The sequence below is a fragment of the Schistocerca serialis genome, chromosome 1 (assembly GCF_023864345.2).
Source record: "Schistocerca serialis cubense isolate TAMUIC-IGC-003099 chromosome 1, iqSchSeri2.2, whole genome shotgun sequence".
NCBI lineage: Eukaryota > Metazoa > Arthropoda > Insecta > Orthoptera > Acrididae > Schistocerca > Schistocerca serialis.
Genome location: NC_064638.1, coordinates 119,376,754 through 119,402,127, shown reverse-complemented (window position 1 = coordinate 119,402,127; position 25,374 = coordinate 119,376,754). Strand labels below are relative to the sequence as shown.

Genomic DNA, 25,374 nt, shown 5'->3' with positions numbered 1-25,374 from the left:
ACAAGCTCAATACCCCCACCATGCACACTGTACCAACAGCTAGCAATATCCAGAGGTAGTCATGACTTAGTAGCAGGTGACAAGAGAGGAAATATCAGTTTTCATGTTTTTCGGTACAACCTATAGTGTGAAGTGGCAGCACAAATCTGGGTTGTGTATCTCAAGTGGCGATACCTATGAGTGATATAAACCATGCCAAGTTTCAAAACAAAAAGTCTGACCATTCCCTAGTGAGAACAAGTACACCAATGTTTAATTACTTAGGGGAGAGACATAGAGACAAAGGATGATAACCAGATTTAAGCTACAATTCATTATTACAAATAATCTAGGATCCTGTTGATGCTAAAAAGTTATTAATCTGCAGAAAAATGATGAATTATCCTTTCCTGTGTTATGATCAGTACACTCTCCCTCATCTATTACCATGCTGCCTGAACTAAAAACAGAACCATTGGTAATGCAGTACACACCTGAGCACCACACAAGGCAACTGCATGGTGACAGCTCTAGTGATTGTACATAGAAGCATTCCAGTGTGATGACTCATATACAAGTCATCGTACAACAATGGGTTAACAGACCAATGCCTAGTACAGCACTACAGTGTTGAAACTAACCTTTGCACTGACACCTGCTTTACATTTTCTAATTCAGGGAAACTACACACAATCTGCAACTGGGTGAGAGAGGTTAACAGTTAACAGAGGCAGCAACATTACCTTATGTTTACCTTGAAATTTAACCTTTTAACAATGAACAAAAGAAAACAATGCTGCATCCACATCAAGATGATATGAAATCTTTCAGATAAAAATTGTTTTCAGTGAATTAAAAAATAATAAACACGAAAAGGAATTTTATGTACTCTTCCATTTGTTACACACTGCTCAGAAAATATACAATAAGCAGATGCACAGATACTGTACTGATGTTACTCGTTAAGTGACAGTGTCTTCAAATTTAAGAATTCAAGGGTTGTAACTGGAAGGAAAATTTTGCATCTATTTTAATGTTTCCAACAAGTTGGTGAAAGTAACATTGGACCATTAGAAGAATATAAAACTCACAACAAATGCATAGCAAAGCACTCCATTAAACAATGACCTGGTGAGAGCCAGGCAAGCAATTCATTACCCGTAACAACAACCATTTGCCATGGCTACTCAGCACAAAAGGCTTTTATGTTAGCACCTTTAGACCTTAAACAAATAACTGACCTTCATAAAGGAGATTTCAAAATTGTGAAGTTGTCACTCAGATGTGTAAAAGTGGTACAAAAAATGCCTGCACAGAAATGGGATTTGGTGATGAACTGCACTATCTAAAAAATGTAGTGAAAACAAAATGTAATGAGGTTTTCTCCATTTAACAGCATCAAGTTTTCGGAAGTCTATTTTCAAATAATTACTGAAGATTACTTGGCATGTGACTGACGTAATATTACAGTGATTGTACAAAATGTACCGAAGATGTAATATTACATCGCACTAGTTACTACAATTTTCTTTAGCGCTTATCAGATATATGACTCCCAGAAACATCTGTGCTGTCTAGAGATTTTTTACTTTTTTCTACTGTGCCCACTTGGCGGCAGCAGTTGCATCACTGGAAGAATTCTTCATTACTGAGACCTTTGTTATTGAAGCTTGCTTTGTAGGCATAAGCTGACATTCAACTTCTCTCTTCTTCATGCATTTGGTTTGGTTTGGTGTTCGACATGTGCAGTGAACAGGAGAAATGTTGATAAAGTATTTGACGATAATTCAGATTACATGTCATCTGAAAATAGTTGTATGAATGATTCACCCACAGGCATGTTTTTAAAAAAAGGGAAGACAGGGAAAGTACATCTCACATGGACAGAAAGTACAGTCTCATGAGCACAGCAATGTAACGTCATCAAACCATCTGTTCTTGCTTCAAGTTTTATCACACTGTACTCCAATACGAATACTAAATTTAACTTCGATTTTGTGTGAGAGGTCTAATTTGTACGTAACAAATTTCAGTAGTAGGACCGCATGTTTGTTAACATATTTTAATACTTCAATTATTCTGCAATTTTGTTCTGTTAAAAATGCTACTGTATACGTTTCACCAACTATACCAAAATTAGTGTGTTTAAAGTAAAAACAAACCTAAAAGTTTTAAAATTCCAATAACAGTTTTTTTTAAGTATCACACAGACTTTAGCCAGTCCACAGATAATGATACCTACCTATGAGACAAGCACTCTAATTGTTAAAAAGATAAATAAAGACTGTTAGGGTGATGATAGCTTTTTTACAATCTTGGCAGCTACTCTACTGTCATTAACCACACTTGTCAGTAAAGGATGAGGACCTTCATACTGGATGAATGGTACAGCTCAATGGCTCATGAAAAATAAACTGATTATAGACCTAAAAAAAAGATTGTGTGTGTGTGTGTGTGGGGGGGGGGGGGGGGGGGGGTTGAGAATGTTCGAAATTGAGGATGAGAGAAAAGTTGATCATCTGGATTGTGCATGAAAGTGGGAAAGCAGTGCACTAGTTACAGAATGAAATTTAAATTCAAGTTATCAGCTATGCAAAGGAACACAGTAAAGCAGGAAGCTGGATGCAGATTTCATACTGATTAAAAAAAAACATTCATTGGTAGTGTGCAAGTGAAACTCAAACAGTTCAAAAAATTGGTGAACATTTCGAGGGTGAAACTGCAAATGTGCACATGTGAAAGAAATACATGCTTAATCTGTAGTTCAAAACAGAACAGGATTCAAATTGAAGGCTACAAAACAGCACGTAAAAGAAACATTTTGCCAACAAAATTTTACATTAGCCACCTATATCACAAAATTTATCTACACCCCCAAAAGGGGGATGCAGACCAAATGTCAGTCTATTCTGATGTGCCAAACAGCACTACAGTAAATAATGTAGTGGAACATAGTGCGCAAATGTGTACATGTGGTGTGGAAACGCAGTAGTGCACAGTGATGTGAAGCATTATGGCTGACTGATGAAAACTGCCATTGTATGTGGTTTTTAATCAGAAAACACTGTCTGTGAGAGGAAGTTTCCCAGCTGGTATTACTGTAAGAGCTCATGGTGGTGGGTGGATGATAGAGGAACTGGTTCTAGACTGGATTTCAGCAGTGTAGAATAAGTGGTCAAGAGCTCTTCTTCACTCAGAATCAATGCTTCTGTTGGCTAGTTTTCGCACAAACACTGGCAATCGAGTGAAACAAAAACTGAAAAGTTAACTGTGATACATGATTATTCCTGGTGGCATGATAAGTGATGTGAATTATTTAGGAATGTGTATGTGTGTCTCAATCATCCATTCAAAGCTAGTGTAAAACAAATCTATAGAAATTACATCAGGAACAAAGCAGCTTTGACACCATGAGGCTGTTTGCAATGCTTGTCTTTGTCAGCAGTGTGCCATTGGCTCTTGGTCACTTGGCAGTACCTAGAATTTCCAATAATCTTTATGGAATTGAAGATTATATTCTTTGCGATAATGACTTAGTAGCATTTTGAATAATCTAGTGAGGGTGAAGAATCAGATGCTGAGATGATGGAAGCAATTTTAGTTAACACTGCCACAAGGGTAACCAAGCATTCAGCTTCAGTCATTGATCATGTCCTAACTTACATGGAGAAAAGAAACTGTGAAATTGTTGTAGATAACCTTGGACTTTCAGACCATTTCTGTCAGATCTTAAATTTACACATCCCTGCAGAAAAAGAAACTAAACTACTCACATATAGAAGAGTTTTTTCTAAATCAAAAAGATCAGAATTTGCCACGCAGATTAACAAAGAAACCTGGAATGAAGTCTACACAGAGGCTAGAACGGATAAAAAGTTTGTAAAGTTTCTATCAATATTTAAATTTAGATTCAAAGAAATGTTCCCAAAAGTACTTAGAGTCATCAAACCTCTAAACAGAACCAATTGGGTGGCCAGTGGGATAAGGAAATCCTTCCTCACCCTCAAGCACCTCACCTCAGTAACAAAAAACCCAAATGATCATGCATCTCAAGAATACTACCACACCTACAAAGGAATATACAGAAAAGTGCTACTAACAGCAAAGAAGTCCCATAATGATAAAATTCTAGATAAAGCAGAAAACAAGATAAAAGCAGCCTGGAATGTCACCAAACAGGAGACAAAACAGGAAAACATCCTCTTACATCACAACGGTATTATAACACAAGAGCCTAAAAAAGTAACAAACTTTTCCAATCAAACTACAACAAAAATTTGACAGAAAACAGCATGTACAATCACTAAATTATGTTCCAAACACAATGATGCTGCAACCCACCACCACAGAAGAAATAACCAGCATTGTTCGGAGCCTGAAAAATAAAACCGCAACAGGTATAGATGAAGTGCCTATGTTAAGGACTGTATACAAAGTGTCAAAGAGCCTTTAGCACACATTAATGAATCATTCATCACAGGTAACTTCCCAGATGCACTAAAATATGCAAAGGTTTTGCCCATACTTAAGAAAGGTGACCCAGAAAATACAGAAAGCTACAGACCTGTATCTTTACAGTCATCCTTTTCAAAAGTAATAGAAACCATGATGAAAAACAGACTAATGGGATATCTAACAAAGTACAATCTTCTGTGCAAAGAGCAGTTTGGTTTCAGGCCTAACAAAAGTACACAGACAGCTATAGCTCAATTTACAAACATTGTTCTTGAACTAGATAGAGGGAACCATATAACAGGTATCTTCCTAGGCTTCACCAAAGCTTTTGATACAGTCGACCACACAATCCTGCTAAACAAACTGGATGCACTCGGCATAAGAGGAGTAGCAGACAGATGGTTTCACTCATACCTGAAAAACAGGGTGCAACAGGTAGAAATCTCTCAAACTAACAATCTCACTATAAAAAACATCTCCGATTCAGACTATATTAACATTGGAGCCCTCAAGGAAGTGTGTTGGGTCCGATACTCTTTCTGGTATATATCAACGATTTACCAAAGAGTGTTAAACTTGGTGAAATGGTACTGTTTGCCGACGAAAGTAACATTCTACTCACTGGTGCATCACAAATCATACTAAACAATAATGCTGAAGAAACACTTGAGCAAGTGTGCAACTGGATATAACAAACAAACTTACTTTAAACATAAACAAAACCAATACTCTACAAAAGTGAAATATGAAACATAGAATGTGTCTCAAAAACAAAATTTCTGGGGAAGCATATTGACACTCAACTAAAATGGACTGAACATATTAATGCCCTTCGAAAGCGAATAGCATCAGAATGCTATGCCCTTAGAATAATAAAATCGGCGTGTAGTAACGCATCCACCAGAGCAACTTACTTTGCATAAGTGCACTCAATCATTTGTTATGGAATAATCTTTTGGGGAACAAATACTCAGAATATTCAAACGATCTTCAAACTACAAAAAAGAGCCATACGAATTATGACAAAATAGTAACAAGAGAATGCACTGCACCAAGTTGTTTAAATCTATGAGAATCTTGACTGTTCCCTGTGAATATGTTTTACTAACAGTGATTCACATGAAGAAAAACATCAATCAGTACCCAACAAACAGTTCCCTACACGAACATGAAACCAAATCAAGTCACCACCTACATCTGAGCAGAAAAAACAAAACGAAAACACAGAGTAGTGTACTATACAATGGACAAACTATTCAACAAACTTCCACAGAATATAAAAGACAGAAGAGAAATACATGCCTTCAGGCATAGCCTAGAAAGTTATTTGTTAGAAAAGTGTTTTTATTCTGTTAAGAGTTACCTGGAAAGTAGGTAAAATTTTGTCGACAATGTAACTGATTAAGTAATTTAACTAGGAGCTTTCTTTGGTATGTTCAATAACAGAGTGGTACATGATGTATAATCATGAAACACAGCAAGACAAATAATTGAAGTTTATATTTAGGAAACGCAATTGTACTTTTATATACCCTTGTGTCTGTATCATATATATGTATTTGTCGACAACATCCACACAATCTATATTGTCTATGGATGGATAGAAAAAATTAATAAATAAAGATTTGGGAAGATGCACACAAGATGGCACAGTTTTTGGGAAACAAAGTTTTTCTTTGTTCAAGAACAGCTACTGTATTTGTGAACAAGATATAAGTTTTTCTGCTATTTTCTTGCTAAGCCTTTGATGTTTTATAAAAGTAACTGCAGTAACTTGAAATAGTATTTATTTCAATCCACAAGATACATGTACATATCATTCTGAAACTGATGATTTATGATCTGAGGGGAAATCAAACTACAAAAGGCTACTGGCTGACCATTGTCTCCCTATGTAACTGAAAACCACTGTCCACAAGAGGTGTGTGATTATAAATAGCCATGCCAAGGCCATTAACCAACAGAGATCATCTTTCACTGGATGAAGTAATAGTGTCGGATAGGTTACCATTGCAAATGTTCTACTGAACACCAAAAGCATACTGTGATATTCAAACACCCTAAACTTATTTTGACAATAGTCCCCCTTGAATTCAGGGTGGCACTCAGCCAACCAACCAATGACTTGGAATATTTTCATCTTTTTAAAACCCTGGGTAAAATAAGCTGTCCAAAGTAAGCATCTTTCCTCCACTTGATGTTTACCTTCACTCAATCATTTCTTCAAGTTTTGAAACAAAAAGTAATCAATGGCAACCAAAGCTAGTGGATGTGAGAAGACTTCAAAGAAAAGTCAAGTCTTGCCATTTTGTCCCAATAGAGAGAGAGAGAGAGAGAGAGAGAGAGAGAGAGAGAGAGAGAGAGAGAGTCCTAATGAGACACTGATCACAAACAAACAAGGATAGCACAAAAAGTTAAAATTTTCAAGTTACAGTAGAGCATAACAAAGATGATGAACACCTGAACTGGTTGATTCTTTAATACTGATGTGAACTACCATACAAAAGCCAACTTACAAAGTTTCAAAAACCCGTATTAAATGAGGAATCTGACAATATAATAACCCCACACCCCAATACAATCACTCCTGTGGGGACAGCAAACACAAGATAAGTCTAACTACAGCACACACAGAGACATTTAAGCAGTCATTATTTCCACATTCAATACACTAAAGGAATCGGAAAAATGCTAATACATCGTAAAATGTGAAGTTCCATCTGCTGTGCACTCCACAGTGGTTTGTAGAGTATGGATGTGGATGCACAAGTGACAGCAAATTATTGTGATGGAAGAGAACTTTGAAGTAAGATATCAATTCTTAATGGAATCCAAACTGTATTAAACTCTAACATTCTCCATTGAGGGTTCTTCACATGTGGAGATAGTTTAAGCAATATATCATAACCACCCCTGGAAACAGCTATGTCAATTTAATTCTGGTTGCTGCAAGTCTAGATTCCCAAAGCTGTCTAAAATTTGCTGGATATGACCTACTGACTTCTTTGCAAAGACACCTTCTCTGTTAACTATCTCCGTGTGCAAAATTATTAAGTTTTACTACAACTTTACAGCACTGCTAGGCACTTTACCTTCAATGGAAGTACAATTATAGTTCAATTCCACAGCTCACTATTTAGCACTTAAAATGATCAGGAAGAATATAGTCATGTTTATAGTGTCGATAAATCCCTTTAAAAAGAGCAATATTGAAGGCCTCTCTTTCTCTCTTCTTGTCTTCTGCACAATTTTCTCTCTTTTTATCTTTCGGTGTTTGCTCAAGTTTATGTTTTCTTTTATTTTCTCTGTATTTTTACTGTTTGTCATGTCTAAAGCGGTTTCTTGATGTCTTCCACAATTCCTTAACCCTGCTGGTTTTCAGTGTACTATATAGTCCAATCCACAAACAATGGCAATTCGTGCAGCTTGAGACATGGACAGGGATTGCATTGTTGCCAGCGCAAAGTGACAGTTGCAATAAGCTCACTCATGTGCTCTGCGCTTGAAAAAAAGAGTGCGCACTGCAAATGTTTGTCTGTCGCTTGCATGTGCAGAACTTGACACTTAACACCACTATCAGCCATGACAATTCACAACAAATGGAATAAATCCACTGAATAACTCACTTCAATCACATTCAATGCTCACATTGGCTACGACATTCACAACAAAGCACTGAGAACGCTACTGAACACTCATTGGTTGTCGGAGAACATGACGTGGACACATACAACAAGCCTACACTCAACCACCATCATTCGTCATCCAATTATAGTCGCCAGTAAGTTAAAAATATTGTTGTTCAGTCTGTCTTCATCTTATGTAAGCATCCATATAATTTCGTCCTTTTCCTTATAATGTCTTCAATTGTCCACCTGTTTGCACAGTTCTTCTGTCAGTCTCTCACCCAAATCTCTTTCTGAACTGGAATGTAGATTTTTCTCAGTATTTTCTGATATTTCCAAATTTCACTGATTTTTATTTTTCCCTTAGTTGCTGCCTCTGAGGTGTACAGGCCTCTGTTAAGACTACCATATTATAGTGTCTTAATCTGGCATTGAGGAGATACTACTTTTGTTTTAGAGCTTCATGTAAGTCTCGACGCTTTCTGCAATTTTTTGATCATTTCGGCATTGGATATCAAGTTCAACCATGTTTTCTGTACAATGTTTTCTAAGGCATCAAACTTTTTACTTTTGTCATCCACCCATTCATAAGTCTCTAGTGCATGTCCATGTACTGTACTTTTTCATATGATATTTGTAGTCCTGTTTTGGCTGAGATTATATGTATTATCTTAAGATTCTTTGCCATTATTTGTTGTTATCATCAATGAAGGCCAGATTTTTTTTACACTGATAGACTTTTCCTTGCACTTCCCCATCTTTACCCCACTGACTCCTTTGTACCATGTACCACCAGTTTTGTTCTCTAAAACTGGGACAGAGACATTCCATCTCTGACTCTGTCTTGATTTCAAATGGTTCCAAGTATCTTTACACCTATGGAATCATAAGGTGAATGTTATTGTGGTGTTCCTGGACTCTCAAATTGTTGATTTTTTTTCAGGCACCAGATCCATTCATTCACTGCACAATCTTTCCTTCCTGAACCTCGGTCAGTATTATTCTGTGCGTCAACTGGAGGCTCTAGCCAATTTAATAGAGCTTTGGATAGAGTATTACCGTATTTACCTGAGTATAAGATGACGTTGCGTACAATATGACTTGCCGCCCCCCCCCACCCCATTTTTTCAAGAGGCTCCTTTGGAAAAATACATTTTTAACATATTCTGACTAATCAAAATTACAAACTTTTATTGACCCAAGGTATCTGCCTAAAAAGTTATCATACATATTCTAAACTCTGCCATTTGTTGAATGCCTATATTTTAATAATACAATGAGAAAACAAAAATATATTGTTTACACTAATTCTTATCTTCACAGCCTTTTCTGTTTAGTTAGCCTGTCGTCTGCAGTACCAATATTTTAAACCACCACCACCCTCTTAACAGGAGAACTGCGAAACTTATATCTTTTTAGTCACAAATATTTGGCTGTTTCTTCCAAATTTGTTGCTATTTCTCAGTTTGTAGTTATGGTGGTACCTGAGAACACAGCTGTTTTTTATGAATAAATAGAGGATTTTGCTTCTATACTGATGTGAGAATTTTACAATATCTCGTTTCTAAACATATTGTCTACACACAGCTCTTGTGTAGAACCAGCAGCTGGCACACCCTCCTAACATTTTCATCATACCTGATGACGAGCGTAGACGACATTGCTGCATGGAACACTAAGTATGACACTAGCTCCAACCTAGACTTTTGCTACCTCCTGCAGAAATGTGTGCTATTGTTGATTATTTATCCAATTTTTTGATTCAGAGTACAAATGGACTCAGGTAAACTGAACTGCAGTTTAAACATGGCAGATGTTCATAAAGATCCAAAAAACGCAGCCCTTGGTTGGCAGCATAGCGAAATCTGCTATCTGTGCACCACCCTCCCTCCCCACACTCTTCTTAGTTCTCACTTCTCAACCAAGCTGGTGTCACTGTTCCCCTTCCAACCATTTTGTAGTGCTGTGGTGTGGTGCTTTGGCTGAGCAACAGTGAAACACAGACAGCAATACCTTCTAGGGTGCAGGTAATTTGTAACAACAGCAAATAGAATGTACACAAAAGAGCGCAATTGCAATTCAGTCCAATTCTTGAACCTGCACTTGTCCTGTGATCTAGTGATGTCTCTCAATATTATCTCCACAATGGGTCTTTCCGCTGTAATTTAGTCTTGTGATGACAATTTCTGTCAGTTTAATGGGATTTTTGTCTGTTAGATATTTAATTCTGGATTAATTTTCTTTCTCGTTTCGTGTGAATGTACCATCTCCTTCTGCAGCTGGTAACACCTTGTCCCCAAGTCCAAGACGTAAACAGAGACAAAATTTCTTATTTGCAACACGCTTGGTAAATCATTACAGTTTCCCATAACCAAATAAAATACTGACTTGAGTTCAGAATCAGGCAACAGATTTTGAGGGACAACATTTTCGCCTCTGAATGTTAGCTTCACTTAAAGGGAGAATAAATGTATACATATGGTATCCATACAGCTATGAGAACTTTTATTGGAAATCTGTTCAAATACAACGAAAGTTAGTAAGTTGATAGAATTTAATGCTAGCTCCAACTATTTCATGAAACTGTAATTGTTTTGTTTTGTTTTGCTCTGCTTTGCTTTAGGGCACAAAAACAATAGGTGCCCATGCCTAAACTGTAGAACAAGAAGACATAGACAGGAGTTAAAAGCCACTACATGTCAATCCCAATTGATGGAAGAGAAGATAGCTAAAAACAGGAATGTGGAGAAGGGTCTATAAAATACACCACAGAGTAACAGAGATCCAGAAATAAAAATTAAATGGCCTTCGCTATATTGCTACGACAAATAAAAAGTAAAACGCGGTTGACAGCCCATGAGTCATTCGCTTAAACTGCCGATATCTCCAATGGCAAACACAAAAGAGAATGTGAGTGGTTTTTTTTTTTAAAAAAAAAAGGAGCATTCTGTCAAGAAATGGCAGACCGTCAAAAGTTGAGTGCAATGCGCACAAAGTTTCTCAATTATCTCTTGCACTACTGCCACCAGTCAAATGTCACATGATTGTTCAAGCAACACACATACTGTATTGAAAGTTTCGGCAAACAGCAAAATCTCAAGCCTACTTGAATGCTAAGCCCTACTCTTCGTAAGTCTTCAAAATACATCTGTACAAAACTTCAATGGCCAAAGCCTCATCTGCAAATGTAAGACAACCCCTATAATAATCCATTAGACAATGTAAAAATGTTGATCTCAGCAGAAATAGTTAATATGTGAATATAAGACATCGCCATATTTTTCGAATGATGAATTTGGGAAAAAACCACATCTTACTGTCGCAGAAAAAGCGAGTAGCACCGTGGTGTAGCGATTACAATACTAAATGCATGGAGGGTCGCAAGTTCAAAACTCACCTGTACTGTACAATTTTAATTTCTATATTCGGTTCGAGTACATTCTAGAAGTATCCACAAATGTCATTGTACTGGAATGTTCTGTAGCTGTATGTGTTCTGGCTGGAGGCAGTTCGCTCCGCACCCATGAATGTGCAAGTGCTGAATAAACCTTCATTACGTGAAGTTAGTGTTCGTCATTCATCTAATTACACCTTCTTCTACATGACATTATGATCAGGTGAATACAGTATATGTGATGGACAGTAGTGAAGTTTCTCTAGTTATCAGGGTCTGTTTTGTCTCCTTTCTTGTGGATGGCATGTATTAGGGTTGACATCCATTCTTTTGGTACCTTTAATGTTTCTTATATGTTTTCTATCATTCTGTGTATTTTGGTTACCACATTTTTGCTGTCTAACCCCTAAATCTTTTCCAGGTGCTGTGTTATTTTTCAATGATTTTATTATGTTCACAATTGTGTACTGGAGGTTTCGAATAAAGGTTAGATTCTAGCTTTTCAAACTGCAGTCTCCATATTGGTTTATTACAGTTTAATAGTGTGTCAATGTATTGTTGCAGTATTGCAGTTCTTTTTTGGGTTTCCCTCCAGTGTTCCATTTTGTCTTTTGAAGTATAAGCTCTGTGGTTGATATCTGTCATTCTCTAAGGTTCTGTAAAAATGACGTGTGTGTGTTTTTGTCAAAGTCCTTCTATCTCCATAATCTCTCTTCTACAAATTATTTTCTTAAAAGGTCTTCAGTATCTTTATTTCCATTTTCTGTATGTTTTACAGCTGTTAAATTTTATTTCGAACTTGTATCCTGTCTTCTATGGCTCTGTTGCACGTAATGTTCCACCACATGTGTGTCTTTTTTCTCAGTCGTTGCCCCCAATTTTATCAGTTCTTTCATTTTTCTGTCAGTTCTGTATAGTCACTAACTTTAATTTTTTAAATTTTTTCGAGTATATATTTTCTATTTTATTCATTTTTTTAATGAAATCTGATTACTCGCTTGTTTAAGTAATAAATTTTATTCTGTATGGGAACTGTAAAGTATTTTGGTTCCAGCTATGGGCATATTTCATCAATCATGTTTCATTTATTAGGATTAAAACAGTCTGTGGCCTGGAATCTAAAATTTATGATTTTGGTTTGGATGCAGATCTAAAAACAATATCATTAATTAGCTACTGAAGTATGATTCTTTTGACTTGTTGCATTTTTGAATGTTTTTTGCGTATGTCTACATGCACATTTGTCATGTGATACTGTCTTTGGCAATGGTCTTTTTCCATTTTCCCTTGCTGTACTACCCATTTCACGATGCAACACCCAACTTATTTACTGATCCACTATTGCACACAAATGTTTCAAGTTCCTCTTCCTAAATGTGAACTTTTGCAAGTATATTGTTGCCCAACTACCAGATAGATGTATTAATATTTTGAAGTTACACAGATTAATACAAAATAATTCACATAATAATACAGCACCAAAAGACCATAGCTAGTGAATAAAAAATTACAAATAAATGTATGTTTCTGACACTTCGCAGCGTGCAATTTAAACGGACAACAAGTGTAGGAAGATTAGTAATTAATTCCACAGTACTATCGAAAGACTTGTACTTCCAAAGATTACAGTCTGTCAACAACATAATATCTCAACTTTTAAACTGTACCTTAGACAGTATCTCAGCAATAGCTCACCAATATTCTACACACAGTAGTATCAATACATTCCAAATATGGATTGAAGTAAGCCAACATTACAATAATTAGGTATCTAATTCTATGTCATGACATGCACAAGCTTACTGGGGAATAAAAAAATAAAAAAAATGGTAACACTAACTGCAATTTAAAAGCATTCAATTCATATCAGTAACAATTAACCCTTTTAGTACCAAATACGATCTGATCGTGATCCAGATTTTCGGCGAAAGCGCTTGAAGGCAAAGATGTTAGTATTTCCTAGCCAAGATGCAGAAGGGAGGTCAAAGGCACAGCATATCGATCTTCTTTTCAATTGTCGGTGCGATATTTCAAGTAAAATAAACTTCTCTGGTGTTGTTTATTTACCGAGTATTTCACGGCAGCATGGCGTCGTCAAGTACGAAGTTGCGGTTTGATACGTGCGATTTAGACAATAATATGATAAGTAGTGGAAGTGAAGATGAATTTGCAGGCTTTGCAGAAAGTGAATCGGATTATGAGATGTCCGGTGGAGAAGAGGACTCGTCGTCTTCTTCTTCTTCTTCAAGTGACTATTGTGCGTCAGCAAATGACGACGACGACCAAACAACTGAATTGCTGTGCAAATACTTTTGTTGAAATAATGGATGAGGCATCAGATAACCCGCCCCCTCCAAGCTTTGTGTATGCAGAAGTACCAGGCCCTAAACATATACCAGCAAACACCACATCAATTGATTTTTTCAATTTGTTCTTCTCGCAGCAGCTGCTTACGATTATGGTGACAGACTAACAGATATGCTCGCCAGGTGAATCAGTCAACGCATTTATCGCCAAATTCGAGAATCAAACAGTGGCAACCAACAACTGTAGCAGAAATGATTGCTTTTATAGCAGCGATTTTGAATATGGGACTGATAAAAAAAACGACGATTTTTAGTTATTGGTCAACTGATGCAAACCTGCTGACATCGTGGTTTTCGCAAATGTTTTCATGCAATAGGTTTCAATTGTTGCTACGGTTCTTACATTTTGTAGACAATTCGAAGCTTCACCCTCCTGGTCACCCATTATATGATCCAACAGCCAAATTTCAAGTGTTGGTGGATATTGCCAACAATGTTTTCCGTCGGTACTACACTCCACACCAGCAACTGAGTGTAGATGAAAGTCTTGTTGGGAAGAAGGCGCACTCACAGCTAATCCAGTACCTCCCCAATAAACATCATCACAGATGGGGAGTCAAATTTTGGATGCTGTGTGATTCAGTAGTAAATTACTGCCTAGGGTTTTCTGCATTCCATGGTGCAAAAAGGGATGATGACAAAAACGAAATAAAAGAGAATGGCCTGGGATATGTAGTCATCATGAAACTACTAGCTCTTGGGAGCTACATGCAAAAAGGTTACCATGTGTTTTGCGATAACTTTTTACATCTATTCCTCTGGCAGAAAAGCTGTATTCAGTTGGCACTTATCTAACAGGAACAATTAGAAGAAACAGAAAATTCCTGCCACCTGGTCTTCTGTCGAATTATGCTGTAGGTCAGCTAAAGTTTTTCAAGAAATCTTTTATACTTCTCTGTGGCTTCAGACAGAAGCAATCACAGAGAAATCCAGTCCTCCTTGTGAGTACATCATCCTCTGCTACATCATCAGAAAAGACAATACGTAATAGACAGTCGGTCAAGAAACCAGATGTAATTTTTGAATACAATAAGTATATGGGTGGCATTGACTCATCTGATATGATGGCATACTGCTATTTAGATGAGAGGAGGACTGTCAAGATGTGGAAGAAGGTAGTGTTCAGCATAATTGCCAGGATGTTGCTAAATGCATATTTTTGTATAAGGGAAGCCTAAACCCCAGCGACAAACCACTGACACGGCTGAAGTTTAACAGCATAGTCATATGCAAACTTTCTCAACAGTGGTTTCAGGCAAGGACTACAACCACAAGTGCAATAGATATAAATGTACCTGCTCCAACAGTAAATGGTGTAGAGACTCTTCCGGGGAGAAAAGAACGCTACTGTAGTGTTTGTTCTACGAAGGATAAGAAGCGGCATTCACGAACAGTATGTGTTTGTTGCAAGAAAGGACTGCATCCTTCAGGTGTTGGTCAGCATGTGTGCAAGTTGTTGTCATAACTGCAACCTCACATTTGTCAGTGATTTATGACTGAAGAACTGAGAACACGTTCAGAGAAAAACTTTTTTTAAAATTTTTTTATTTTTATAATGTTATGTTCTTTTTGATTTTTTCCTTAGCGAAATAAAAAAATTTCTATTCCTTTATGTTTTTTTTTTTTAAGGAAACTACAGAGATTCCATATACACCTGAAATTTTTGAGTATGTCATCATATGATGGGTCTCAGAGTAAACTGAAATCAAAGTTTTAATTTTTTTCGATAAACGCCACCATGAAAATAATTTTTTTCTCTGAAAATATGTTCTTTGACAATGTGTATTGCACATATTACTGTAGCCAGCAGCATCCCCTAAAAATTAAAAAAAATTACATTCCTTTATGCATTAGTTTAGATTTTATTGCAAGTCTGGCAGAGGTCTGCATTTTACTGTAAAATCGCATGGCACTTTTAGCATGATCTTTTGAGAAAACGTCTGGCACTAAAAGGGTTAATATGTATAAATGGTATGCTTTTCTGAAAATTTCTTTTTGCTGATCTTTTTACAATATGTTCAAGCATGGGAAGGATTAAAATTTCTAGTGAAATATTACAAAATTTTGTCTTAGGATATATTCAGGAACTCACTTTGACTCTCCTCAAACACAGCCCAGTGAAGGTGAAGATTTGGTTTCTTTGTGTGGTGTATTGTACATGCCCTCTCATACACATTTCTTATTTTATCTGTCATATCTTCCTTCAGGCTTTCAAGATACCTGATGAACTGTGAAAGTATATCAAATTTGTATTAACAAATTCAAACTATGATTACACAAAGATCAAAACAGCTATATTAATGGTTACAGATAAACATTTAGAAAATGAGAAATGGGGCAGATCTTTTAGCTATAAGAATTTGGCAATATTTCTCCAAAACCAGAAGACTAAGTGGGTACACGATATGTAAAAATCTAGAAAAAACAATGGAACAAGTAAATTTTAAATGTTCAGTTACCCATTACAAAGGAACTACAATAATACACAAGGAAATATGCGTAACAAATAAGACTGACATACCTGATTTGCTTATAAACAATACAATATCCATAATTACCAGTGTTCTACTTCACAGGACTGTGGAAATATCCTTTAAAAGAAGCCAAAGACCGGTTCCTTATGCTACACGAAGGTGGCAAGAAAGGGTTAGTGAAAGGAAAGCGAATAAAGCTACATGAAAACAGATGCACAGGGTAGAAAGAATGTAGTTCAAGGTGTCAGCACACCTCAACATACTGTTGCAACACACATTCCAGCTGTCATTAGTTATCACTCCTCTCAGCAGCATGATCCTACACAATACTCTATTCCGTTTCTCTCTTAACACTGTGAAAAAATAAGTGATTGTAATTTACACTGTACATACCATACCTAATACAATCTCCAATCTATGAATTTTAAACATATCTTGTTTTATGCAGTTTGATTTACAAATTTTAACTGATGAAAAATAAAACTCACTTTTATCCAAAATTCCTCATACAATGCACACGCTATGAGACATCTTTCAAACAGCACAATGATGCGAGTCTTGTCTCCTTGCTCTATCTCAAAGTCCAAGTACTCTTTCCAGTTTTTCAGCTGGCATCTTTCCAATGGTTTCACATGAAAGTATGGACGTTTTATCTACAAAAAAGAAGTAAGATTATGTTATGCAGGATCATATTTAATTCAATAACAATGTTTTTATGAAGTATTTTCAATATAATGAAAAATCCAGGAGCACTTACTCCTTCTTCATAGTTCCATCGATCTGCTACAGCAGCGACAGTGTTTTTGTGTATTTTCTTCCGTATTGCAACAATTCTCTCTCTCAATGCCGTAGTCTCTTCATCAGATTTCTAAGGGAGGGAAAAGAGTCACAAACATTACCCATCTGTGTTCAGCTTTCTGACTTTTTTAATTTTCACCTTTTTCTTAGACAATTCCGACAAATTAAGTGCAGTAATGAGATCCAGACCAACAAATAATTTTGTAACCCTAGTAGTTAACTATTAAGCTATAGAGCTTACATTTTAAACTGATAGCAAATTAATTTTGAAGTTTTAAGACTGATTGGAAACACCACCATAATAGCAAAATTCAATAACTGTCAGCTATAGTAATTTATATATCATACGTGAAATCACAGAGCTCATAATTGCCTTCCTTTGCCACCCAATAGTAACATCACAATGAAATCAATTACACATGTAAGAGACACTGACCGTGGTTGGTTGCTCTTCTGGTTCTTCCCCTGGTGGCGCTTCAGTCTCTTCACCTGGAACAGTGTCGTCACTGGCTAAAGGCTGATCAAACTGCTTCAGCATTTGGAGAACTTCACGGCGTAGAGTCAGAAATTCGTCTACGGACAACACCTTTTGAGGAGGATTGCTCGAGATGTGTTCCTGAAAACTAATAATAAGCATTGACTTTTAATGCTCAAGTCCATGCAAAATTGCAACTTTAATTACAGTAATTTAGCAGGCAGATGATTACATACTTAGATCATAGAATTGCTACTGTTTGCAAAACAAAGTTCCTGTCTCATACCTGCAAACACTGAGATTGGCACCATTATCCACAATAAGGGGAGATGCTGCCCAGAGAAAGTTAGCCAGTGGATCATATGAATAAAAAAGGAAAGCTTCTCAGCAGAAGACTAAAAAAAAATCCTGAGAAAATTCTCAATTTCATACAAAAAAATTCAAAGCATATCCTCTGAGGAGTTCGTTCTTATTACCTCAATTCCACCGTGAGAAGTTCCGCAAATGGTTTATTGTACAAATATAGAAATGGTAACAATGTGTTCTGGAAGAGTTCCACTACATTTTGATTTCACTTTTATGTGCGGCAACAAATTGTTAAGGTGATTACAGACAGTTTACGAAAATGCATTTTCTGATGATGTTACTGAATTTTTAACACGCGGGAAACTTTTTTGTTATTTAGTTACGTGAACACATTACATGAGTGAAAACTTAAGAATGCATCACATTTTAATTGACTCCAAAAAGGAACCCAGAGTTGTCTAACATGAGATAATTTTGGTTAATATGACACACAATGGTTCACCCATTCGCCAAGTACTTGATTGGTCACTCATGAGGTTTCATCACAAGAAACAGATCACTAGGTTTGTAATAAACTACTTATTAATTTTTCTGATCTGCCTGCTTATTTCTAACATAACAAAATATGATTTATGCTGTGAGAAACCATGATGACAAATAACTGAAAGTATCTGCGACACAGTTGTCTGGCGCATACTACTTCTACACCAGTCTGAAAACCTAGTTCAACTAAATAGCATAAAATTATTTTCATTTTCGCATCGTCTGACATGCCACCCCCTCGTGTTTCACGATTTCCCAGAAGTAAGTTCATCAACTAAAGTATGCCTTTATTGTTAACCCTGTATAGGCATCTACAGCTTTTCTTTTCAGTATTTCTTTGAGCTATGCCAGTCTTTTTTGCCTTCTGACCTGCATAAATTCTACCATTTTTACTAAAAAAACTCTGTGAAACTTAACACAGCTTGATGTATGCTACAGAGTTCACTAAATAATAATAATAATAATAATAATAATAATAATAATAATATTGGAGAATGTTCTCCGCTTGTGAGAAACTTCTCTAGTTTTATTCCCATGAAGTCTGATAATGTACTTTACACTGAGCAACTTCCCAACCATTTTACTCAAGCTGAGATCTTTCCCAGGTAAGATATACTCTCTTGACTACCTCTATTCATGCAAATGTGAGAATGTTTTATGAAATAAAGAGAATGAAGTACATCTTCTGTTTTAATCATAAAATCTTGTAGCTCAGAACACAGAAATTTTATGAGGCTGGACATACTGTATTGAACCTATAAATAGCCACTAGAAGGCTGACTGTGTAACAGGGTGTATACACTGGCAAGAAAAAGGAAGTTCTCAGATTTCTCACTTAAAAACACACTTTGTACCAGATGAAAATACACTACACCCCAGGTGAAAATACATTTTTTTCCCATGTTAAGTGACAATATACTTTCCTTTAGAGCTATAAAACTTGCCACCTTTTTGCACAATAAAGATTTTATATGTCGGAGCAGAACTTCCCTGCACTTTAGAAAACAAAACCCAGCAAAAAAGTACATTTTGAAAAGAGCTTTGATGTGCAGCAACATATACACTACTTTTTATGTATTATGAAAGAATAAATTTCAGCAAATACAGCATGGCAGCTTCTGAAGCACTGAAATTGAGATTGTGCTGTGTGGTGCACTTTTGTCAGCCAATCATTGCTCATTACATGTATTCGCAATTGCGAATATGGACAACCATCAGTTGTAGAATGGAATGACAATGAAAATTTGTGCAAGGGCAGGATTTGCCACTTATCACGAGCGGTCACCTTACCATTTGGTTATCCATGCACAACTCACAGCCGGACCCAAACTTCCTCATGTCGTCATTATGCAGCTGATGGTTGTCCACATTCCCAATTGCAAATACATTTAACATATTTCGTAATGGCTGTAGTCACCACAGTGTCTATTCCTTTAGAAATGCATTAATGTCCAAAAGAACTTCGCATGTTAATTCAGAATAACACAGGTACTACAACATTATAACCATAACTCATGTCACATGATCTCACTAGCCAATGACAACTGACATTCAGTGCATAGGACTCATTATGTAGCCAGCCAACAGCAACATCACTTAAGTGGAGATATAAACAAATAGCTGAAGTTAATGGTTTAAATTAATATACATACAGCATATCTACAAGAAAAGCTATGTTTCAAAAATAAAACTGGTCTTTTTTTTTAGCAGATGTTACCCTTTAAGCTATATAAAACACAAATGCACCAGTAAAATTGTAAATAATGGCATAAATAGCTGGCATTCTGGGTCTGAAATTACCCTAAGTGATTGGTCCTCAAAGTATTTTAAGTTTTGAATGAGATTCAAATGATCTGCGATTTAAGGAATTCATTGCACATTCTCACACATAACGTAATCTTGCATAAAAAGGAAATTTACTTTGAAAGTAACACTTCTCAAACCACCATTCGCACTATTTTTCCATGACCCGCTAGAAATGTAAACATTTGTGATGTCACACTCATCGAAAGCAGTTTGTTATTATGAAGTACTGCATACTTTTAGTCCTAATGCCTTTGACAATTTTTGCTGTCTGCAGATGCTCGTGTGTGTACTGTGCTCTGGTGTTGTAAATGGCACATTTTCTATGTAACTTCTCTTTTTTATGTTTCATTGCAGCAGCGTTATTCTGCAGTAGTGGGCTAAAGTAAAATTCTATCTACATCTACAAGGATACTCCGCGAATCACATTTAAGTGCCTAGCAGAGGGTTCATCGTACCACCTTCACAGTTCTCTATTATTGCAATCTCGTATAGTGTGCGGAAAGAACTAACACCTATATCTTTCTGCATGAGCTCCGATTTCCCTTATTTTATCGCGGTGATCGTTTCTCCCTATGCAGGTCAGTGTCAAAATATTTTCGCATTCAGAAGATAAAGTTGGCGACTGGAACTTCCTAAGAAGATTCTGCCGCAGTGACCTGTCAATAAAATGCAGTCTTCTGTTATCCTTCCCCCACAATATTTTCTGTGTATTCCTTCCAATTTAAGTTGTTCATATTTGTAATTTCTAGGTATTTAGTACTGGAGGGCAGCGTGGAGAGTAAAAATCGTAGAGGAAGACCAAAACATGACTACACTAAGCAGATTCAGAAGGATGTAGGCTGCAGTAGGTACTGGGGGATGAAGAAGCTTGCACAGGATAGAGTAGCATGGAGAGCTGCATCAAACCAGTCTCAGGACTGAAGACCACCACCACCACCACCACCACCACCACCACCACAACAACAACAACAACAACAACAGGGAATTTAGTTGAATTAACGGCCTTTAGATATGACTGATTTATAGTGTAACCAAAGTTTAACAGACTCCTTTCAGCACTTATGAGGATGACCTCACACTTTTCGTTATTTAGGGTCAACTGCCAATTTTTGCAGAATACAGATATCTTTTCTAAATTGTTTTGCAATTTGTTTTGATCTTCTGATGACTATTAGTCAATAAACGACAGCGTCATCTGCAAACAACCTAAGATGGCTGCTCAGATTGTCTCCCGAATTGTTTATATACATAAGGAACAGCAAAGGGCCTATAATACTATCTGTTAGAGTATCAGTAAATTACAAAAGTTCAAAACTGAAAACCACAAAAATGAAAAATTTCTGGAATTCTAAAAAATTGCCGCCAGATGAAAAAATCTCATTTTTCCCCAGGGCATATACACCCAGTGTAGACACTTTTGGCCCAATAATTAGCTGAGAATTGGTGACTGTTGAAGCATCTTGAAATTTCGGTTACATACTTGAATGAAGTCAATTCATCCCACCTTAACTAATAATCGCACTCTTACCTTCACGTTACAAAGGAACTCTTACACCGAATATGGGCGAGGAAAGTTTGTATGAACAATTGACAAGGGATGTTAAAGTGGCATAATAAATACACATGAATTCTACTCATAAAACTAAACTGAAAAGGGGAAAAAAAAGGAAAAAAAAATCAGGTAGCATATCAAGTGATATATGTAACAGAATGAAGAATTTTTTAAAAAATATTTTACATGACACTTTCGTGTATGGGATCTGTAATGTCATATTACTTGTAGTAATAACAACAAACAAGTTAATCAATTGATGGAAGTATATGTTAAGAGGAAATTCAGTTTGGAGAAATATCTATTTTCCTTTCATGCTGCATCATGTCTCCTTACTCTCATTCTGAGTAGACTTCTTACTTAATCCTTGAATAGTATTGTTTGCTCAAGTCCTTTCCCCTCTTATTCTGATAGCCAGTACATAGATGTAAAACCATGTTCAAAAATTTCTTCACTCCCATTGAATTCTATTTTTTCCTAATAATATTTTTTCACAAAAAGGTGAGTGTTTTCACACCCTGACAAGTAACATACCTTTACCTATGGGATCCTAAGCTCTTAAACCCACAAATACATACAATGACTAAATGTCAGTCTTGCTAGATGCATACAAAGTACATTAGGAGGATTCCTTAACAATTTTTAATTTTTTTAAAGTTTACTTTAGTTCCAGATAGATTCAGAAAGCTTAATGTTGCAGTGATAACAGAGCACTATAACTTTATCTAGTTTCACTTAACTATCCACGAGATATGTGAAAAGATGCTGCACCTCCTGCCTTGCTTGTGAGAGTCTGTTGGCCATTTTAAATTGCATTTTTTATTTCAGTTATTTTAACAATGAATTTCACATGACAGGAGCTGAAGGGTTGTTAAAGGTTTAGTATTAAGAGTAAAATGTAGAGTTTAACACTTACTTGTCAAAATGATTTGTATAGCCTTGTGTTGGGATCAAGAGTAATCTATCATATAATGCTGTAACATTTTGCAGCCGTTTGCCTTCAGACTCCCATTTGATATAGCTTTCCCAAAGGCGATCAGACCTGTAAGTAATTAACGAATTTTATTTCCATATTTTAACATGAGATTAAAATGATGTATCATTTAAAAGTGATATTTAAAGGAACAAAATAAACATTTAACCAGAATTACAAAAGAACATTTTGAAGCTTAATAAAGAGACACTGATTCAGAAAGAGTTATTGTAAACATTGTCTTTATCATCATTTTTTAACTGTACTTGATAACTGATGTTAGGTCACTCATTCCCACGTTATCAAAATGTCTATGGGCATTGTACTATCCCAAGGACCAACATCATGATTACATATATTTACTGTAATAAAGTTATTACCAGGGGCAAGCAAACACTATATTACTTTAAATATTTAGTTACTAGTCTAGCACCACGTATATTTCTTACTACAACAGACGATGGTCAATCCATAGCTATCTGGACTAGCTATCTAAGTAAACTGCTACTATAGGACATTATAAAAACAAATTTAAATTCTGTTAGTGAAAATAAGTTTTTCAATTTGAAGTTACTAATTAATGTGATGTGTAAACAGCAAAACACAGCAAAATATATCTTTCAAATTATTTACACACATGCGAGGCTTACTGCTAGGGACCCAAAAAAATTCACACATGTGACAAATGTGAATACAAATGAATTCTGCCTCAAAAAATGAAACCACAAAATTCTTAATAAATGCTATTTCAAAGAAAATTGTATTGTGATGAACTATTTTATTGTAGTTAGTTGCTTTATTTTCTGTGTAGTTATATTGAAAATTTTGCCAATTTTCAGCTGCTGGTATTGGACATCATCTGGTGAAGTTTAACAGGGAAAGATAATGCCCATAAAAATGTGTTTGCAATATAAAAAGCGCATGAATGCAATGATGTATCAATGTGTTTGGTGCTCTGGTGTCACACCAGTTGTGGGCAATTGAATGGCCTGCATAAGACAGACTCCACGTAATGCAGAGTAAGACTCGGCCATGTGACCTAGCATTTTAGTTAGCCCAGAGAAATGTACAGCAAGATGGCTCAGTGGTTAGCACACTGGACACTCTGGAGTTCAATTCTACATCTGGCCATCGAGATTTATGTTTTCTGTGATTTTCCTAAATCACTCCTGGCAAATGCTGGGATGGTGCCTTTGGAAGGCAAGGCCTATTTCCTTCCCCATGCTTACCAAAACAATCTAAGCTTAGGTCCCGTCTTTAATGACCTCACTGTCAAGGAGACATTGAATCCTAATGTCCACACCTCCCCCTCCCCTTCTCCTTCTCCTTCTCCAGAAAGTTGTACATTTTTGCACTAGCCGAAGTTCAAAAGTTGGTATAATGTGGCCATTTCAATGTGACCGTATTAGGTGGCTGGCATTCTGAACTGTGGTTCCATCAAATACTGGCATTGGTCAAACCTGAGTAATCTCATTTATGACACTGCCAATCTGCTTTTCTTGTTTTGAAATGAGCAAAGTGACTAATGTGTCCACCATAGATTTGGTTTAGAAATCTTCATAGCACCAGAAGGGACTCATCACTATGATCATGTTTCAGTTCTGCCTTTGTAGAAATAAAAAAACAAGGGTGTTGACTGGCTACCCTGTGACACTGAGGCAGAGCTTGTTTCCACAAACACCACCTCTCCACACTGGTGGTTATGATTTTAGTTTTTTTTATGCTCACAGCTGACTGCAAATTAACAAGTCTTACCGTAACATATAAGCTATTTTTGATTCTACTTCTATGTTGAGTACCTGTAGCACTGTCAAATACATGGTTTGCACACTTATGAAAGCCCACTAAAGGTCAAAATCAGTATTCTGCAGATTTTGTATTTGTTGAATAGGGTATGAAAAGAAAAATGATGAAGAGAAAAACCAAAACTCTCAAGTACTCTATTCATCAGCAGGAAAATGTTGATGCTTCTCAATAAAAACCATAATTTGTTGAAAGCCTTGAGCCAAAAGAAGAAAAAACAAACACCAGTTCAGAAGAAAATCTGTAAGTTTATTCAAAGCAAACATTCCACTCAAACAGCTCCCTAAATACCACTTGTTTTAAACAGTCAATTACAAAGTAATAAAGGTTTGTCCGCTCAGATGTAGCATGGAAACCTTTTAAATATGTACACCTGATCACTTGCAAACAAACAAAATTTACATACAAATATTGCCAAAAATAGATGCAAACCAGTAAACCCGATTTTTTAGACTAACTGCCATGTATAAAACAGTTTCAAAAATCTGATTACAAACGGGTTAATATGCTAAATACTTGTTTTAAACAAGCAGAAAAGTTTTGGAAAGGCCTGAAATTATGCTTAAAGTTTGTTTTAAGTCATTAAGTGCTCCAATTAGGAAATACTAGGTGAATATAAGCTGGGTAATTCGCACTGCATTTTAAGCAAAAGTAGTTTATCTGCATCTCAATATTTATTATGCAAATATCCTGATCTGTTCATCATATCATAATATAATTTTGCAGGGACAACCAGTGGTATAAGTGGATATTGTCAGCAAATTTTGTTGTGAATAGAGTTAGTAGTAAGGAAGTAATAAATTAAAAGCCTTGCCCTATGCTGC

At 36.2% G+C, this 25,374-nt stretch overlaps 1 protein-coding gene across 2 annotated transcripts in view; it reads right to left on the bottom strand.

The window, feature by feature from the left end:
* Window positions 1–25,374, bottom strand: part of LOC126463595 (pre-mRNA-processing factor 39) — a 102,150-nt gene that overhangs the window by 26,560 nt on the left and 50,216 nt on the right. For both annotated transcript variants that reach the window (XM_050096170.1, XM_050096172.1), the window contains exons 9-13: window positions 22,691–22,816; window positions 17,529–17,715; window positions 17,052–17,162; window positions 16,783–16,947; window positions 15,913–16,048 (exon numbers count right to left, since the gene is read on the bottom strand). In XM_050096170.1, coding sequence (XP_049952127.1) covers window positions 15,913–16,048; window positions 16,783–16,947; window positions 17,052–17,162; window positions 17,529–17,715; window positions 22,691–22,816 — 725 coding nt within the window. The remainder of the gene's footprint in view (window positions 1–15,912; window positions 16,049–16,782; window positions 16,948–17,051; window positions 17,163–17,528; window positions 17,716–22,690; window positions 22,817–25,374) is intronic.